This window comes from Quercus robur, chromosome 5 (assembly GCF_932294415.1).
Source record: "Quercus robur chromosome 5, dhQueRobu3.1, whole genome shotgun sequence".
Lineage (NCBI taxonomy): Eukaryota > Viridiplantae > Streptophyta > Magnoliopsida > Fagales > Fagaceae > Quercus > Quercus robur.
In genome coordinates, this window is record NC_065538.1 from 40,517,328 (window position 1) to 40,536,770 (window position 19,443).

At 39.3% G+C, this 19,443-nt stretch overlaps 1 protein-coding gene across 1 annotated transcript; it reads left to right on the forward strand.

The window, feature by feature from the left end:
• Nucleotides 1-8,151: 8,151 nt before the first annotated feature.
• On the forward strand, nt 8,152-10,719 carry LOC126725920 (uncharacterized). Its single transcript, XM_050430938.1, has 5 exons — nt 8,152-8,315; nt 8,412-8,626; nt 9,364-9,531; nt 9,624-9,859; nt 10,213-10,719. Exons 1-5 carry the CDS (start codon nt 8,243-8,245, stop codon nt 10,457-10,459), a joined length of 939 nt encoding a protein of 312 aa, XP_050286895.1. The 5' UTR covers nt 8,152-8,242; the 3' UTR covers nt 10,460-10,719.
• Nucleotides 10,720-19,443: the final 8,724 nt, after the last annotated feature.

Genomic DNA, 19,443 nt, shown 5'->3' on the forward strand with positions numbered 1-19,443 from the left:
GGAGTTTTAAAAAGATTCTCGGTTTATTTTCTTTAGGAAAAATGGTATAATTTTTAAAAGATCCCTTGAATTTGTTTGAGAAAAATATTTGGAGGAAAAAGCTTTATTTTGGAAAATATTTTTACAAAAAATAGGGGATTAGAAAAAGCTCTTTTGTTATTTAAAAAAAAAAAAAAAAAACTTTATGGGTTTTTATTTTTGAAAAGATTTGAACCAAAAATTCCCATGACTTTGAAGAAAAGGAAATATTCTTTTTACAACTTTGCTCATTCAAAAGATTTCGTTCAACATATATTTTGAAAGAAGAAATTTCCAACGTGGTAAGAGAAAACATTTTTTGAAAGCCGTATTTTTTAAAAGAAAAAAAATACCTCAATTACAGATTTAAAATAAATAAATAAAAAAAACCAAATATATTTTTGAAAAAAATTTCAAGGGAAAGAGAACATTTTTAAGAAAAAGAGTATAGAGAAGGATTTTTTCTAGAAAATACTTTATTTTTGAAAACAACTATTGAAAACGAGAAGAAAACTCTTTTTTTTTTTTTTTTTGGAAAAATCATTTTTTTAGAAAAGCATATTAAAATAATTTTTTCTATCCAAGCAATTAATTTATGGCAATATTATTGATGAGAAAAAGTAAAGAGCAACAGTAGTATAAGCGCTATAAATTTAAAGACAAGTAAATAAGTGCAAGAAAATAAAGTTGCCAGGAAATTTAAATGACAAGTAGATGGAAAGTGCTGAAATTTTAAATGATAATAAAAGTAAAGGGCTTGAATTTAATTGAAAATAAAAGTAAAGGTTCATTAAAAAGGTCTTTTTTTAGAGATTCCTCTTAAATAAACCTTAATCTATTTCAAGCCTTATGGGTGCTTTGTAAAAAAGAGATGGGAGTTCTAAGCCATCAACCATTCTTAAAACAACATTCTCATATTTTGCTTTACTCTAGGTTTAAAACTCAATTAAAAGGGATAAATAGAAAATCTTTATGTACATATATGTGATGAGGAAATAATATATATAACAAGGGAAAGTAAAATTGCAATATATAAAGGGGAGTGGGGATTAGCAAAAATTAAAAGGGATGACATTAAAGTAAAGGGGAGAGGGAATAGCATTAAAATAAATGGGTAACATTATATGAGTAAGAACATAAAAGGTTCCTGGATGCCTAAGAGAAATGAGATTTCTTTCCCCTAAGGGTACTGCCCATATTAGGTCTAGAAGATGGTTCAATACCCATCTAGGTACAACAACAATATCATAATCAATAGTGAGTAATATAAACATAAAGGAAAGAGAGATAGATACACAATCACAACAATAGTGCTAGGAAAGTCAAGAGACAGTAAATAAATAGAACTTCATATATAAAAATGGATGATGTTTACATGAGATGAAGTAGAGTGAAATGAGATGGGTATGGTTATTAGGAAAACTATCTCATCCCTACATCTTACCTAGGGATGGCAATGGGGCAGGGTAGGGCCGAAAAATAGGGTCTTTGCCTCCGCCCCGCATGGTTTTGTCTTACCCCATCCCCGCCCTGCCTGCCTTGTATGACGGGAAAAACTTTTTCGCCCCATCCCTGCCCCTTGGGGCCCCGCGAAGCCCTACCCCACCTTGTAAAACTCTACTTTTTGATAATTTTCCCTACAATTAATACAATTTTTTTAATGAAACATATTTCATTAATAAAAATATACTTGAAATTACAACCAAATTTATCCCATCAAATCAAATTAATTTTTAGCAAAAATTGAATAATATTATCTAAGTGTTTAACAAGATAATCTCAAAAAAAAAAAAAAAAAAATTCTTCTCGCAGTATAACACATAACAAAATAGAGGAAGAAAACTACATTGGGTAAAATAAATAAGCGAATATTATTATGTTTGTTTAAATAGTTGAGTTTTAAGGTATGAAAAATTTACAATCATAACCCTAATCAACGCAGGGCGAGGCAAGGCGGGGTTAGGGAGGAGCGGGGTGGGGTGGGTCTAAAAATTCTAAACCCATCCCTGCCTTGCCCCGTAGTGCAGGGCAAAAATCTCACCCCATCCTTAAGCGAGGAAGGGTCAAGTGGGGCGGGGCAAAGTTTTTAGCCCTAATCTTACCCACAAAGATTACAAATAAAATGAGAGGTTGAATTTTTGTGGTGGGTTTACTAAAGAGAGGAGAGAAATTTTTTTCAGAATTTTCTAGGGTTTTTATTTTTATTTTTTTATTTATAGGTTTTATCTAGTATTTTTCTCTTTAATTTTCCTAATTTTTTCTCCCAAAAACTTCATATTTTTTTACAAAATAATGAGGGGTATTTATAGAGATAGCCTCCCATTTTTGCTACCTCATCAAACTATTTCGTCTTTTTCTCAATTTTTGGATTGATCTTCGTACAGTTGTTTGGAGGCCTTTCTGAACTCCATTTTCTTCTAACTTTATATCTCTGGAAATTTCTGGATGTCTAGTTTCCATAGATCTTGACCTTGAAAGATTTGGAGTTAGGGTCGTCAAGATATTGCGTTCGGAAGGGAGGTGACAAAGTGTAGGAAATTATGTGACGTTTTTCCTTAAAAAATTAAGTCCTTCTAATCTGTAGCAGATATTGTGGGGCCCGAAATCTGAGGTCCCAGCCCACTTGGTGTTAAGGGCCCAAAGCCCAGTCCGATAAGCCCTGCTGCTGAGGACGCTCAATGAAAGCTCCTTGAAGGCCCAAGGATGTGGCCGAGGACGACCTCACGTCCAACATCTCACAAAAACGCCTGAAGAAAAGGACAAATTCAGTACAAGAGCAGTACAAGGAAGAAAGCTGCCAACATCCTAATGCGGAGCCCAGCGCCTGCCCATACTCATACCATGCTATCCAGCTTTTCCCAACCACTCTGACGTATGGATTGATAAGACGAGTAACTGCCCCAAACAAGGAAAAACGGACACGTAGGTGAAGAACGGGAGGGAAATACTAGTATAAAAGGGAAAGAAAGCTGAGACAAAAAGGGGAGGCTCCTGAGACCAGATCCAAGGAACCAACCCTTAAAGTTATATCGATGTAAAGCCTAGCTATTCCGGCTAAACCCACTTTTGTATGAGTTCCCATACAATCAGGACCAGATCGTTGCCCGGCGATTAAGGGCTAGCCTTTCAAACCCATTCTCTACAAATCATATTGTTCGAGCCCTTTACATACGAGCCCAACGTCATCTGTGGGTCGTTAAAAATCATGTCCCTACAATTGGCGCCATCTGTGGGAAGGCTTGCGCGGTGACGTAGGTGGTGGTGGAGTCAAGTCCCTATCGATCAGAGGTCCGCAAAGTTTCTTCCATCCCCAGCGACATGCAGTCGTTGCTCCGACATAAACCCCCGCTAGGGGTTACGCCTTGCGATGCCAATGGCACGGGCAGCTCTAGGGGCTTCCAACCCCAAGTTAACTCTCTCCACCTTGGTCGAGGGGTTAACCTTTAAAAGAAAATATACAAGTTTTGGACAGAACCAAGGCCTTGCATGGTCCTCGGATTCAAGCCTATGGGGAAACCAACTACTTAAAAGCAAAACTACAAGTTTTGGACAGAACCAAGGCCTTGCATGGTCCTCGGACTCAAGCCTATGGGGAAACCAACTACTTAAAAGCAAAACTACAAGTTTTGGACAGAACGAAGGCCTTGCATAGTCCTCAGACTCAAGCCTATGGGGAAACCAACTACTTAAAAGCAAAACTACAAGTTTTGGACAAAACCAAGGCCTTGCATGGTCCTCGGACTCAAGCCTATGGGGAAACCAACTACTTAAAAGCAAAACTATAAGTTTTGGACAGAATCAAGGCCTGTATGGTCCTCGAACTCAAGCCTATGGGGAAACCAACTACTTAAAAGCAAAACTACAAGTTTTGGACAGAACCAAGGCCTTGCAGGGTCCTCGGACTCAAGCCTATGGGGAAACCAACTACTTAAAAGCAAAACTACGTTACATGGACCTTAGAATCTATCCGAGGAGAATTCCCCATTAACAGTTGGGTTAATCCCTAAACTGCATGGATTCCCCAATCTACTCTCGGATCCTCAGTACCAAGGAGATTGATGCAATATAGGACAATATGTTACCAAAAACACAATCGAAGTCCCTCACTGCTCGGCTACCCTCTCGGATGAATTATTTAGAGTTTATCGTTCTCGGACGTTCGTCTTGCATGCATCGCACAGCGCTCGGCCGTTATCTCGGTTAGTTCCAAGAGTTTAATCTATTGAGAATTGCCATTGTTATACTTGATAATGTCAATAAGTTCAAACTAGTAGGAATTTGTTTTAAGGTTTTTTCCTGCTCTAAGTATCATTAAAGGAGAGTGTACACTTAATATTCATGCACAAAGTAGTTGTTGCAGAAAAGAAAAGTATTTGAGATTAAGCAAATTCATTTCATATTAAGACAAAAGAACAGTACAGTGTACAATGAAAGAGCTTAAATAAGCTCATACTAAAACTAACTACACTAGTGAAAAGAAAAGATACAAGGGGATGAAGGAAAAGCAGAAGAAGAGATGCAGAGAAGAGGCGAGCTGCCGCTCCAAAATTTTATCGAAGGAAGTCATTCCTCAATACTTTTACATGCCTTCAACTTAGGCAGCCAAAGAGTCCAACTTGGGACTTGCACCGTTGAAGAAAAGGTGCAGAGAGCCCGACTTCGGGCTGGCGCCGCTGAAGAAAAGGTGCAGGGAACCCAACCTGCGGCCAGCACAGTTGAAGAAAAGATGCCGGGAGCCGGAAGTTGAGGAGCCTCCAAAAAATCATGCCTGCAATAAAGCAGACGGCGCTGATGGCGGAAAACTTAGCTTCTGACGCACCAAAAATCGGGTGCGACCAGTACCTGCTTCGGATTTTGACTGAAAGAGGGAGAAATACCATTTCTCCCTTACCAAGGTGGAAGATTATCTTGAACCTGTGCCTCCCTTGCCCAGGCCACCACACCTTAAGTCTTGGAAGGGTTCGGTGCCTCTGTGGCGGGTATAGCTCCTTCACCCACATCCGCGCCTCAAACATATTATACTAAAGGTGGAGAGTACCAGATGTGGAGATTGTGATTATGGAGGAATGATTATGATTTTAAAGAGAGCATAAGGGTTTATATGCACAAGGAGTAATCCCTCACCCTATTTATATAGGGATCAGACTAGTGGCCTTCAATCCGCGCAAGTTTCCAATAAGTGCTGCAGACAAGATAGTCCTGGCACAATTTCCGACGCCATCCGCAACCACGAGGTTTGAATAACCTCGTGAAGGAAGCACATTAATGGCGGGCCTTGAACACTGAAGCGTCAGAGATGCCGCCTGAGAAAATCTAGAGAGATGCCTTACGCCTTGGCGCGCTCCCCAGGCCAGAGCAGCAACCTCGATATCAATGAAATGCGGAGCTGGGCAAGTCATGGTTTGGACCTGACGTTACCAAAACCCTCCTCCCCAACAATAAAGTCGGGCAGCAGGATTTTGAGGGGCTATTGTGGGGCCCGAAATCTGAGGTCCCAGCCCAAGAGCAGTACAAGGGAGAAAGCTGCCAACACCTTAATGCGGAGCCCAGTGCCTGACAAGCCCATACTCATACCATGCTATCCAGCTTTTCCCAACCACTCTGACGTATGGATTGATAAGACGAGTAACTGGCCCAAACAAGGAAAAACGGACACGTAGGTGAAGAACGGGAGGGAAATACTAGTATAAAAGGGAAAGAAAGCTGAGACAAAAAGGGGAGGCTCCTGAGACCAGATCCAAGGAACCAGACCCTTAAAGTTATATCGATGTAAAGCCTAGCTATTCCGGCCAAACCCACTTTTGTATGAGTTCCCATACAATCAGGACCAGACCGCTGCCCGGCGACTAAGGGCTAGCCTTTCAAACCCATTATCTACAAATCATATTGTTCGGGCCCTTTACATACGAGCCCAACGTCATCTGTGGGTCGTTAAAAATCATGTCCCTACAGATATCATTGAGTCCTTTTTATGAGAGGTGTTTGAAACCTCATACTTCAAGCTAGTTCATCCAAATCACTCCAATTCTTACCCAAACGATACAGTTTTTTGCGCGAAGTTGGTCCAAAAACAGCCTGTTTAACTTGAAAAAAGTGAAGTTTTTAATCAGGGTTTTGGTATTTTGTTGATATCTCATCTGTTTTAACTCCGATTTTGTCCCATGAACTATCATTTCGAAGGGAAAAATATGAATTACGAGACGGTCCAAATTCAACTTGATCAGACGATTGGATCAAAAAGTTAACTTTTTGACCATACTTAGTTAGGGTTTTGGTCTTAATTGCTATGAGAGGGATTTTGGAATATTGCAACCCTTGGATTCACTATCTGATCATGATGCATTTACTTGTTACCCTTTTTTGGCTTTGAAATTTGCAATTTGCAACTATTTTTTATTTTTGATTTTTTGATTTTTTTTGAATTTTTTTTTATTTTGGCATTTGTTTTGATGCATGAATCAAGGTTGAACAAAATGTAGTATCGACAACAATGCCACCACCAACAGTGATTGCCGTTCCTCTTTCCTTTCTTCTTTCTCTTTATTAATATTATTATTATTATTATTATATTTCTTCTATTTTATCAATGGCAAAAAATCCTTCTCTCTTTCCTATTGTTTGTTTGGTTATTGGTTGATTTTGTTAGGGTTTGGATATTTGGGTTTGAGTTTGATAGGTGGGATTTTGTGATGGTGTTTGGTTTGATTTTGGCTTGTGGCCATAGTGGCAGTGTTGGTTGGGTTATGGTCACAGTGGTTGTTAGGTTATTGTCTTTTGGTTGGGTTAATTTTGGGCCGGGGCTTATGGTGGTGGCTGGTGGGTGGGGATCCGTTTGATGGGTGAGGCGAAATGGGAGAGAGAAAGAAAAGAATAATAAATGTATAGTGTTTCAATGGAATGCAAGCTCAAACAACAATTTATAGTGTTTAAATACTAAAAACTGTGGCCCAAAAAAAAGTATGTTTGGTAGGAGTGTTTGAGTCATATTTCTCAATTTAAGATATTTAAACACTATATTTTGAGAGCACATCCAAGCAAGTTTTTAGTTTTTGAGTAACATTGCTCAATGGCATTGTTGTAAATATTTTGAAAATCATGGGCCCCACTGATAAGACAACACATACTTTTTCCTCTCTCTTGCAAGGCTTCTCTCTCTCTCTCTCTCTCTCTCTCTCTCTCTCTCTCTCTCTCTCTCTCTCTCTCTCTCTCTCTCTCTCTCTCTCATGAACCCACATTGCTAGCCAATCATCTTCTTCCTCTCCTATTTCTTTTATTGTTATTTTTGTTGCTTTGGTGTTTACTGCGGTGCTAGTCTTCTTCTTCCCAATCAAACAAAACCTATTTGAATTTAATCCCCACCAAAAAAACAAAACCCAAAGAAACAATACGCCAAACCCAAAAATAAAGCCCATTTGAGTTAAACCCCATCGACAAAACACAAACCAAATCAAACATTTAGAGCAAACAAAAGAAAGAAACAACAAAAGAGAAGCAAAGATGCTAGGACCTAGGTTGAGAGGGACGAAGAGCACTGAGAGAGACGAAGAGAAGAGAATCCTGGGTTTTTTGTGAAGAGAAAAGAAAGAAAAAGTGAAACGGTAATAAGGAGAAATTTCTCTCTCAACAAATAAAATAGTACTAAATGTAGTGTTTATGTCAGATAATTACCCACTTAAAAAAAAAAAAAACACTCATATCAACACACACAATTATAATTTCTCACATTTTAAAATATGTTGTTCGCTACTAAACTGACTCGAAATGTTGGGTGAATTGTGACATAGTGAGTTAAAAATTTAAAATAAATAAAGTAGCTTTTTTGAGTGATAAAATCTAATTTTTTTTTAGGAGTGTTACATTTATAAGATTTTCATAACAAATTTTGAATGGAAGGATGTTACTGGTTCTAATTTAAACTTATTACTAAAATTACTTTTTTTTTTCAAGCCAATAACAACCAATAACAACTTACAACTTATAATTTGTTATGAAAATATTGTGATCATTTTTAAAATATTTATGCGTCACTGAATAATTTTAGAAGTAATTATAGTGTTTTTTTTCTTTTTCTTTTTATTTTTTTTAAGGAGTAATTAGTTTAGACTTTATTTATTTATTTATTTTTTTAGGAGCATTAGTTTACACTTTTCCAATTACTGTGGTTTACGCTCAAAAAAAAAACTCAACTGAATTCCATACCTAATAATTTTCCGGATCTAAAACAATGGACCAAATCCAGCACAAGTTCATAGACGTAGCACGAGGACTGAAGCTCCATTTAGCCGAGATCGGATGTGGTCATAATCCAATCCATTATGTTTACACAATCTTCACTTCTTCTTTTTTTTCTTTTCTGTGCACGTCAATCGGTTTGATTCTTTTTTCTTTTTCAGGTCCTCATGTGGTCGTGTTTCTGCACGGGTTTCCCGAGATATGGTACACGTGGCGGCACCAGATGATGGCTGTAGCAAATGCCGGTTTCCGAGCGATCGCACCTGATTACAGAGGGTACGGCCTCTCTGACCCACCGCCAGAACCAGCGAAGGCTTCGTTTACTGATTTTCTAACTGACCTGCTTGGAATTCTTGATGCCCTCCAACTTCCCAAGGTATTGTTTTGTTTGTTGGAACAAGAATTTCCTCTTGCTAAACCTGTTTTTGATGAGCTTGATCTTATGCATATGTAACAATATCTTGATGATAGTGTTAAAATAAATTTTCAAAATAATCAACCTTTGAAAATAAACGAAGGAAGACATTCCTCTACTGGATCCGAAAGTATTTCAAAATGAAATTAAGATCTCAATATTTTTTGCAAAATAATTTATATATATATATATTTCTAAGAAGATACTTATATATAATTAGGGTATGTTTAGATATTATTTATTTTGTTGAAACTAAAAAATTATTATTGAAAATATTGTAAATAAAAGTAAAAGTTAGTTGAAATAGTAAAATAGACCCATGAATAGTATAAAAAATACTATAAATAGTAAAATAATTTTAATTTTTCATTTTAATCTAAAGGCACACTTAATGTTGAGAAATTTGAATTTGTAGTGTTTGTCAGTACGTACGCAACTTAAGGGTCATATTATAATTATATATGGCGAAATTATGAAATTGTGAAGAGTGCGGCATGATTTTTTTTATTCTATCCTTACGAAGAACCAAGTCATATAATTGATTCCAGGTTGTTGGCACACCCATGTGTTTTTGCCTTCTGTGTTTTTTATCAGCTAGAGGAGTAATCGTATTCTAATAAAATGAGCAAAAGAAGAAAGATTTGTGTTGCATTTTTAAGTAGCTCACTCACAAACACATTTTAATTTTATATGCACAGGTTTTTCTTATTGCAAAGGATTTTGGAGCTCGGCCTGCCTACTTATTTGCCAATTTGCACCCAGAGAGGGTTGTGGGAGTTGTAACAATGGGAGTGCCATATTTGCCCCCAGGTCCCACTACATTCCATAAGTACCTGCCTGAAGGCTTCTACATTTCAAGATGGCGGGTATAGATATAGTTTCTCTCTTAAGGTTCTGATGATACAATGCATTAATGCCATCCGCTGCTTGCAACTTTATGTTTATGAACTCTTTTCAGGAGCCTGGACGAGCAGAAGCTGATTTTGGGCGCTTCGATGCTAAAACGGTTGTAAGGAACATTTACATCCTCTTTTCCAAAAGTGAAATACCAATAGCTGCAGAAAACCAAGAGATCATGGATTTGGTTGATCCATCTACTTCTCTTCCCCCTTGGTTCACGGAGGACGATCTTGCAGCATATGGAGCTTTGTATGAAAAATCTGGATTCCTAACTGCGTTACAAGTTCCATATAGGTAATGAATTGATCCCAATTGTACGCTAGTGACCAACAAGTATTACTCATTAAACCATGGCACCTTCCTAAACTATAAGTCTATACGAGACTTTTGCTCCTCCACTATTGCTTTGTTTACTTGTACAATCATTCACACTGTATCCAATGAGTATGCCAATGCTACTTATTGGTGTTAGAAATGCATCATTTTCCACAAGCAAGGTAATTTATAGTTGTTCATCTGTTTCGCTTCCAAAGTGGATTAATTGTACTTTTTTCTTTTTTCTTTTTGGGTGCGTAAACCACAGTAATTGGAAAAGTTGTTAATGGACTGGATTTGCTAATGATTTCTGTTGATATTATGCATTCTAGGTCATTTGGTGAGGAAATCAACATGACAGATCCAAAAGTTGAACTTCCAGCACTTCTGATTATGGGTGGTAAGGATTATGTCCTCAAATTTCCAGGCATGGAGGACTACCTTAATAGTGGAAAGGTGAAAGAGTTCGTCCCAAATTTGGAGATCACCTTTTTGCCTGAAGGAACCCATTTTGTTCATGAGCAGTCACCTGATGAAGTGAATCAGCTAATCCTCTCATTCCTTGGCAAGCATGCTTGATCATAGACACTTTAATTACAGTTAGTTGTCATGAAGATTGTCTAAGCTTGGCCGAGTTGTGAAATATTAAACACATGTATTGTATTGATATCAGAGTAATTTCAATAATCAAGCGTTTGGTGTATTTATAGACAGATTAAAAACTGTCTGTTTCGTCAGTGTTGCATGCGTTAATGTTTTAAATGCTACGAAATAGTGTACACATCCTCTGTTGCTTGAGCTCTTGTTGAAATCTATGGTAAAGAAGAATGGTTAGTAAAGTAAGGTCTCTCTTAGGTTAAATGAAACGAATTCATTTTAAACAGGATAACTGCAACTGCAAGCCTATTTTATGCCAAATCCTATTTTATTTTATATTCTTTCTAGTTGTTCAGCTTAGTAGTACAAGCAATTATCCAATCATCCTATATTTTCTGTGTTCCTAAAAATTAACTTCAGATTCTCCCGCATGAATTCATTGCAAATTGTCTAGGCCTCTACATCACCATCACTTACAGGAAGCTTAATAACTAGTAAACCTTATTAGCCAAGTTGAGAATATTATCTGCATAAGAAACACGTTCTCAAGCTTCACTTGTTACATTGCTCTTAAGGATTTTGCTAAGGTAAATGCATGGTCTACACCTAATAATAAAGAATAAAATATCATCGTATTTAAAATTCTATTCTACGGTCTACACCTAATAATAAAATGTTAAATGAAACGAATTCATTTTTAAATTTGCTAACCTAATAATAAAAATGTCAAACGAAACGAAGAATTCATTTTTAAATATGCTAAGAGCTTAGATAAACTATCAATTAGTACAATAAAAAAAAATAAAAAAAAAATAAAAAAAAGAAGAAGAAAAAAAAAGAAGAAGAAGAAAATATAATAAAAGTGGTGAATGCTAACCACAAAAAAAAAAAAAAAAATATATATATATATATATATAAATGTATTCTCTCCCTCCTAAATTTAATCCTACAATAATAATAGAAAAATAGAGAGATTCTTTTCCCACCTAACCTAGCAGTGATTGTTTCCTTTTTTTTTGTGATTGTGGTGGGCCTTTTTTATATCCTAGGCTAGACTGCTTCTGCCGTACTATGGCCCAATGATTCTGGGGTAGGAAAGTCGGGACTAACTTAATTGAAACTCACCTTAAGTTAGCTTGTGCGCAAGCTAGGACCCCTGGCAAAGATCTTGGTCACGTGCCCACAGCAGGGAATGCTGTCATAAAAACATTATGGCAGGAGAAACATAATACAATAGGATAGTTAAAATATTCTAACTAAAGTATCAAAGATAATGTTTAAATGATTTTGCAATAGGAAAATATGATAATATGAGTATGGCAGGAATAAATAGGCAACAAGAAAAATAACGTTAGCACTTAAGCAATTATGATGAAGGAAGGAAGAAGTCAGTTTGCTGAACCTGGCATCTTGGCAGATTCAAGTCCAAGAAGAAAACTAATTTCCAATGTAGGTAACCTCACAGGGAGATTCTGCCATAGAAATTGCCTACTTTGGAAAATGGGCCTAAGTGGCTTAATCTCAAACTCTTGACTTGTTAGAGAATGGGCTATTGAAAGGGGGAGAAGTGAGTAGCCTATCGGTTCATGCTTTATCACTCCTCACACTCTTGTTTTCTCATTTCACTTTCTACTCTCTTATTTTCTTTCTTTTTTGTTTATCTTGTTTGTTTTCTTTGCTTTCTATTTCTCCCTTTTTTCTATGTTTCTTGTTGTTCCTCCTTATTGTTGTTCACTGTGCACGACTAAGGCTTTTTTATACTATCTGCCATGATAAGATTTACCGTTTTACCCCTCAAGTACTTTTGGCCTATTGTGGATATCTTTCTCGGACTACCCATTAGTCTGCTGGCTGCCCAGCCACCACCACTACCCTGTGCTGGCTACGCCATGTTCCATTCCCAGACAAAGAGAGTTTTGTTTTATTTTCTTGCTGTTCGTGGCATTCCCATCCGAATAAGGGCTAGGTATTCTCTCTTACTAACTCCTATAGCATTGACCTAGAGATTCCAGCTTATCTTTGCTTCTTTTGGGTGGCATGTCATTCCAACAGGACATTTTCCCCAAAAAAGCTTGAGCGGGAGCCCCAGAATAGGCTTCCCCCTTCTCACCACTGCCAGACCACACCCTTTCTTACCTCGACCCATGGCCCACTGCCCTTATACTGGTTGGGTACAAGTTGGTGGTGCCTGAGTCTTGTGCGTGGTTCACTCCCATGTGAGTCCATTGCTTGTCTGGTGTTCACGTGTTTACTATTGCCTGTGGGTTTGTCTAGCATTGTTATGTGTTCTGCTGCTTGTTTAACCTTTTGTGGCATGGGTGAGTCATTCATTCTCCGCATCTTGTTTCTTCTTTGGGCTAGGTATTGCTTGGATGTGGGCCTTTGCTTCTTTCAATTCAACCCCTATCTCTTTTCACCCTTGGTTTATGGGTTGACTGGTACTCTTGCCATGCCACTGCGTTGTTCTTGCCATGATATCGTTTAGCTTTCGCTTGCTGGGCTTCCTCTATGCCTGCCATTTATTATTCCTTCCCTCAGCTCACGTTACCCAGTATTTCTGTTAGATCAGTTCTCACATCATCTTAGGTTTCCTCGTCCCATTTTATTCCTTTAGGCATCCTTGGCCTGTTTCATTCCTTTGGGCATTCTCGGCTCGTTTCATTCCTTAGGGCAACCTTGACCCATCTCACTCTTTCCTACTTCTTACATTCTCATGGGTTTTTGCTAAAATCCTTCGGGCTTCCTCAACCCAATTACCATATCCTTTACTTTTGGGTTTATTGGCCTTTGAATCATCCCTATTTACTAATTCCTTTCTTTGGACTCCTCTGGCCCATATTTGCTTGCTGTTTATTTCTTATGATTCCCATGGGCTTACTACTTCTTTCTTTGGGGCTCCCTTGGGCCCATTTGTTTTCTTTGGAGCTCTTTTACTATTTTGTGGGCTTGTGTACCATTATTTCTACCATTCGGGCCTAATGGTTTTTTTTTTTTACTTTACTAATTCTTCTTTCTTCACCCCTTTTATATTGTTGGGCTTCTTCTTGCCATTGGGCTTTTTCTTTTTGTCAAAATGGGCCCCAATATTCAGCCTCCTAAGCATATGAATCGCTCCTGCAGTACATATGTGAATAAAAAGTCTTTTTTTTTTTTTTTTTTGAATAGTGGGCCGCTCCTTATTTTCTTTCTTGCTGTAAACAGTGTTGTCTCTTCGAATTTCTCAGTTTAGCAATTATTTTGAAACACAACTTCTGTTTCATTAGTACAATGCTTCTTTTGATGACTGACCTGTTGCATCCTTTCATGTCATCTTTATTGTCATTTATACTTAAACTTATTCCCTTCCCATCATTTGTTCAGAATGTCTTTTCATTCCCTCTTTTTCCACTGTGTTTTCTTCACTAATCTATTCCACTCAACTATCCCATCATGACATCAGCGAAACGCAAGGGTTCTTCCTGCTGTAAGGGGAAGGAGATTGCCGCTGACATTCTTGCCACCAAAATCGTGGGTGAAGATGCTCCCCTCTCCGAATTGGAATGCTCTAAAGAGGAGGAAGGGAGTCGCGACCCGGATAATAAGTGCGCTCCCCTCATTGACACGTGGTACAACACTCACACCCATTTTTTGGTGGTACCCTGTGACTACTTGTCCCCACCGTCGGGTCACTTGTGGCTCTCCATTTGTTGCCATGACATGGAGGTGTCTTGGGCCCCTTTGGCTTCCTTGATCCTTGATCTTGTACGCCAAGGAACTTCGCTCCCCGTGCCCATTCTCTTCGAATTTGAGTCAGGTACCTCTTTGGGTTGAAAGGAATGGGTAGATGAAGAGTTGTCTGATACAAGTTTCATGGCGGCGTTGCAGCAGGCCGGTGTGTTAAAGCCTATTGTTTTGTCGCGTTGCTTGTCCAACTATAGGGACTTGTTCAATCATCATCATTTGGTCTGTCGATGGTGCGCTGCTACCCACACCTTCTTCCTTTCTTGCAGCGAGATCACTGTGACCTTGGAGGATATGGTGAATCAATTATTGTTGCCCATTCTCGATGATGTGGACCCGAGTGACATGGAACTTTTTCTCAAGGAGGAGGCCCTGGAGGTTGAATTGAAGAAAGGGATGAGCGGCAATGCGAAGCTATCGCATTGGGTTGGGGCTTTCTCCAAGGCTTCAGATGTAGTCTGCCATGCAGCCTTTGTTGCATTCTAGCTCTGTAAGTTCATCTTTGGCTCTCACCCTCATTATGCCGTAAAACCTCTTTATTTCCAATTAGCCAATGAGATTTTTGCCGGGGTGAGTCTGCTATTGGCTCCTATGTTTCTAGGTAATCTGTATGTGCATTTAGATATTTTGTAGAGTGATGAGAAGTAAGAAGGCTCTTGCCACATAGTTACTACCTCTGCCTATAGTACCATTTTGCAGCATCTACTATGGGAGTGCTGTGCTAAACACTTGGCTGAGTGCAAGTCCATCCGTTTTGCCAAAAAGAAGTATCGTTCATGTTCGAAGGTTATTACTAATTTTTGTGATCACTTTGTATTTGAATTTTCGTTGGCTTACCCCTGGGTTGGGTTGAAGCCATTTGGGCTTCCTGCTGTGGAGTTTTTTGATAAGGGAGTTGGCTTTTGTTGGAGAGAATACAAGAATTTGGGTATTGGCTTTACATGTGCTAATTTGATTATGGGCCCCTTTACTAACACTGCTGGGACCACCACCCCGTTGACTGCTTTTGATGAAGGGGATTACATACTTGGTAGTCACTAATGCTAGGTGGCTGCCTTACCTTGTTGATAAGGGCATCCAATTTGTGCACTATTTTGCCAATAGAGTGATGAGGCAGTTTGGGTTGTATCAAGACATACCTAATGATTTCTTAGCCATTCTAGAGTCCACTACTTCTGTTCGATCGTTCCTGCAGCCTAGTGCCTTTGAGTTTTAGAGCAGGTGTTTCACCGTGGTCACTATTCCGGGTTCACAGAAAGAGGGTCTTTGCATAGCTGATATGCATGGGTATTGGCAAGCTGTGATGACTTCATTTGAGAAGGAGTTGTTGGGCAGCCGTGAGTTTTCTCTCATTCCTCCTGATGGTCTTCATGCCATCATTTCTGCCAACCCACAGTTATTGCCTCCCACCAAGTCTATGGTGGTGTATGCTAGGAAGTAAAGTCAGTCTGCTAGGAAGCAGAGCCAGTTTGCTATATTTGGGAGAAGAAAGTGAAAGTGATGAACCTTCCTGCGTTTACGAAGAAGGGCTTGGTGTCTCGGTCCGCCAAGCCCAAGTCTACTAAGAGGGGTGATGATTCTTCTAAGATTTGTTCCGATATTATTCCCTATAAAAGTGGTCTTCCTCCTATTGGTAACATAGTTCTTGAGGGTTCTCCTCCTCCTTCTATTCATACCCGTTCTAGCAGGCGGCCAATTGCAGGCAAGCCCAAGCCTTCCGCTCCACGACCATCCACAGATGCTCCTCCTTCTAGCAGGATCCACGGTAGCAAGAGAAAGACATCTTCACCACCTCCATCCACCATTATTGAGAGGAGAGTATGTTATCTCTAACCTTACTTCTTCTTTATTTATTTTTATTCATGGGGCCTTCCTGTGGCCAACTCCATATGCATACTTATTTATCTCCCCTCTCTCTTATTTATTTATTTATTTTTTTATCACTTCTTGGCAATCTAACATAAGGAAGATACTTCTACCACCTACCCTATCTTACTTGACGAGCTCGAGTTGGAGGTACATTCCTCCCCTTTGCATGCATTTTCATTGCCACGTGTTACCTTGTGTTCTATCTCCCTTTTCATTATCATTCATCATTTTTTTTTTTTTGCATGCTTATTTATCTGCTTTTAACGTCTGCCTTTTTTCTTCTTCTTTTTTTTTCATTTTTTTTTTCTTCTTTTATGCTTTTAGGCTGACCTCGAGCCCTTTTCTGTTTATCACCCCATGAGTGGGGAGGTCTCTCCTGCCATGAGCACACCCCTGGAGGGTTTCTTTGATGGGGCGGATATAGTGGCTGGGGCCATGGCCTCTGCTTCTACTGTTGCACAGGGAGCTCCTGTCGAGGCCTCGATTCCTTCACCTAGACCTAGTCCTGTTGAGGAGAGTGCCCAAATCGAGAGGGTTGGTGAGTTTATTCCTATTCTTGTCGAGACTCCTACTCCTTAGAAAGGAGTCATTCCTGCGGGTGCATCTTAGACTGGGAGTGCTTCTCTTTCTACTCCTCTTGTCATCTCTGCTAGTGATCCCTTCATTGTCCTCTCTCAGGCCGTATAGGATGGCTCCTCATTGGTGGTCACTCCTTCATCTATTCCCAGTTTTGCCACCTGTGGGCCTGATGCAGATTTATCTTCTGATGAGGGATCTGATAAGGTCCTTGAGGATTCTAAGGACGAGCCTGTCATGAAGAAGAGAATTTCTGATTCTAATGAGGATGATGATGGTGAGCATGAGACTGAGGCCATGGGTATGTGTCTCTTGCCCTTGTCAGATCTTCTCTCTTTTTTTTTTTTTTTTTTTGGGTATAATTCTCTGATTGTTTTGCACATTAATTTTCCTTAGCCACAAATATACTCGAGGAGTCCAAGACTGCAGCAGACATTATGATGCCTATAGCCCCTACTTCGGCCACACCTGTAGCCCCCACTCTTACGAGTCTTGGTATTTTTTTCTTTCTCCCATAGCTTCTTTAATCTTCGTTATGAGTTCATTCCTTCTCTTTGTCCTCCCTCATGCTATATTTCATGTTTCTTCCCAAGTCCAACTCTTGTTGAGGTGGCTCCATTCTCTCAGTTTGAGGTTGGCAGCAGTTCTGCCACAGTTCCTGATCCAGTGAGTGAGGCTACTACCTTCTTCATTCGATTTGACTAGCCCGAGACCAACGACCTTGATCTTGCTGATTTCTAGGGTGTTGGGCTCCCTTATGTTGATTTCCATGGCTTTCAAGTCCTTGGGGAATGTATTTCTCACTTGGAGGCAGTGTACAATAGCCGTGAGGACTTCATGCAGAGGTTTCTTTTTGGCCGATCCACGAGGGAGCACTTTCTCAAGCGATTGGGGAGCGTAATGAACGACATTGAGCATAATTTCATCGACACCATTTCTGCTAAGAGGATCTTGAAGTGGAGGGCTGTAGTTTAGAGGTTGATCAGAGTTGGGTTTGCTGTGGAGTTCCTGCTAGATCACCTGTGAGAAATTGCTCAAGCCTTCTTTATGAAAAAGGTTTAGCCTGCTTTAGACGCAATAGATGCTCGCAATCAGATTTTGAAGAAGGAGGTGGCAGACCTAGAGGCACATCGTGAATGCCTCCTCTCTGGTGTTGCTGGCCCTAACCACTTTAGAGATTAGACCCTTATCTCAAGCCTTTCAGACTTATTACATTGTGTAGTTCCCTGTTTGTTTCTTTCCCCTATATTTATCTTCTTCCCATTTTCATCCTACACAGTACTTTATTTGATAAGTCTGACATGACTTATACATTTTGGGTTTGTAATCTATTATGTTACATTTGCTACTACATTTGCTATGGTTATTATTATGATTTATGATTCAATATGTTTTTTGCTAATACTCCATAGTCTTCATTACATTTTACAAGTGAAAACATACTACAATACTTTCTTGTGACATCATCCCTTGTAAGGGTGATCACTTGAAGGGAAAAAAAACTAAACAAGAAAAAGGAATAACTACACAATGTTTCTTAGGCATAATATCGCTTTAACCATTTTCCGTTAATGAAGTCCATTTGATCTCTTCCATTCATCTGAGCCAAACGATAATACCCAATTGCATATGCTTCCTTACTACAAAGGGTACTTCCCACTTTAGTGAAAATTTAGATGGTCGTACCATACCTCGCCTGACGTGGTCTGCCATTTTCAGCACTAGCTGTCCTTCTGCAAACACCCTTTCCTTGGTTACCCTGCCATAAGCTTCAGTCATTTTTTGTCTATATCTGCAGCTACACTCTTGGGCCTCCTCCCTTTTTTCATCTAACCCTTCCAAGTCTTTGCATCTTTCTGCCGTGAAAACTCCCTTCTTCTTTTCTTTCTTCCGTGCCTGCATGACCCTTAAGGAGGGCGTCATCACTTCAGCTGGGCTCATTACCTCTGTTTCGTAGACTAAGGAGAAAGGTGAAAATCCCGTGGCAAACTTGGGTAAGCTTCGGTAGGCCCAAAGTGTGTCTAATAGATGCATTGCCCATCCCCCAGTGTATTCTTGATTCATCTTGCTAATGATCTTGATAAGAGTCTTCTTTGTTTCTTCTGCCTGCCCATTCCCTTAAGGGTAATAGGGTGATAACCGATGGTATTTGATTTGATAGAACTCCAGCATCTTCCTTACCTCACTGTTGACAAATGGAGTACCATTGTCACTGATGATCCTATGAGGTACTCTGAACCTAACAATTATGTTCTCCTCGATAAAATTTGCCACAGCTCCTCTTGTGGCCTTACAGAGTGGTATGGGTTCTGCCCATTTGGAAAAGTACTCCGTAGCCACAAGGATCCATATGTACCCATGCGATGGTGAATTAACTGGTCCCACTAGGTCAAGCCCCCAGGTGTGGAATGTGTAAACTTTGTGGGTAAGTATGAATCAGGTTAACTTGCACTTGGCAACTGTGGTATTTCTTCACAAATTCTATTGTATCTTTCTTCATAGTGGGCCAATTATTACCCATTTGTAGCATAAACTGGTACAAATTTTTCTTCCCTTGGTGCTTTTTGCATTCCCTTGCATGTACCTCCTTTATCATCTCCCTTGCTTCTTCAGGACCCAAACATCATAATAGGTCTCCATCATACCCTTTCTTAAAAAGGATTCCTTCATGCAAAAAGTAGCGCATTGCCAGCCTTTTAAGTTTATATTTTTCACTATGCTTCTGTGGAAGAATACCTTCTGTCAAGTATTGCACAAATGGGCTTCTTCAGTCTTCGTTGGTGAAAATAGCGTAACTCTCC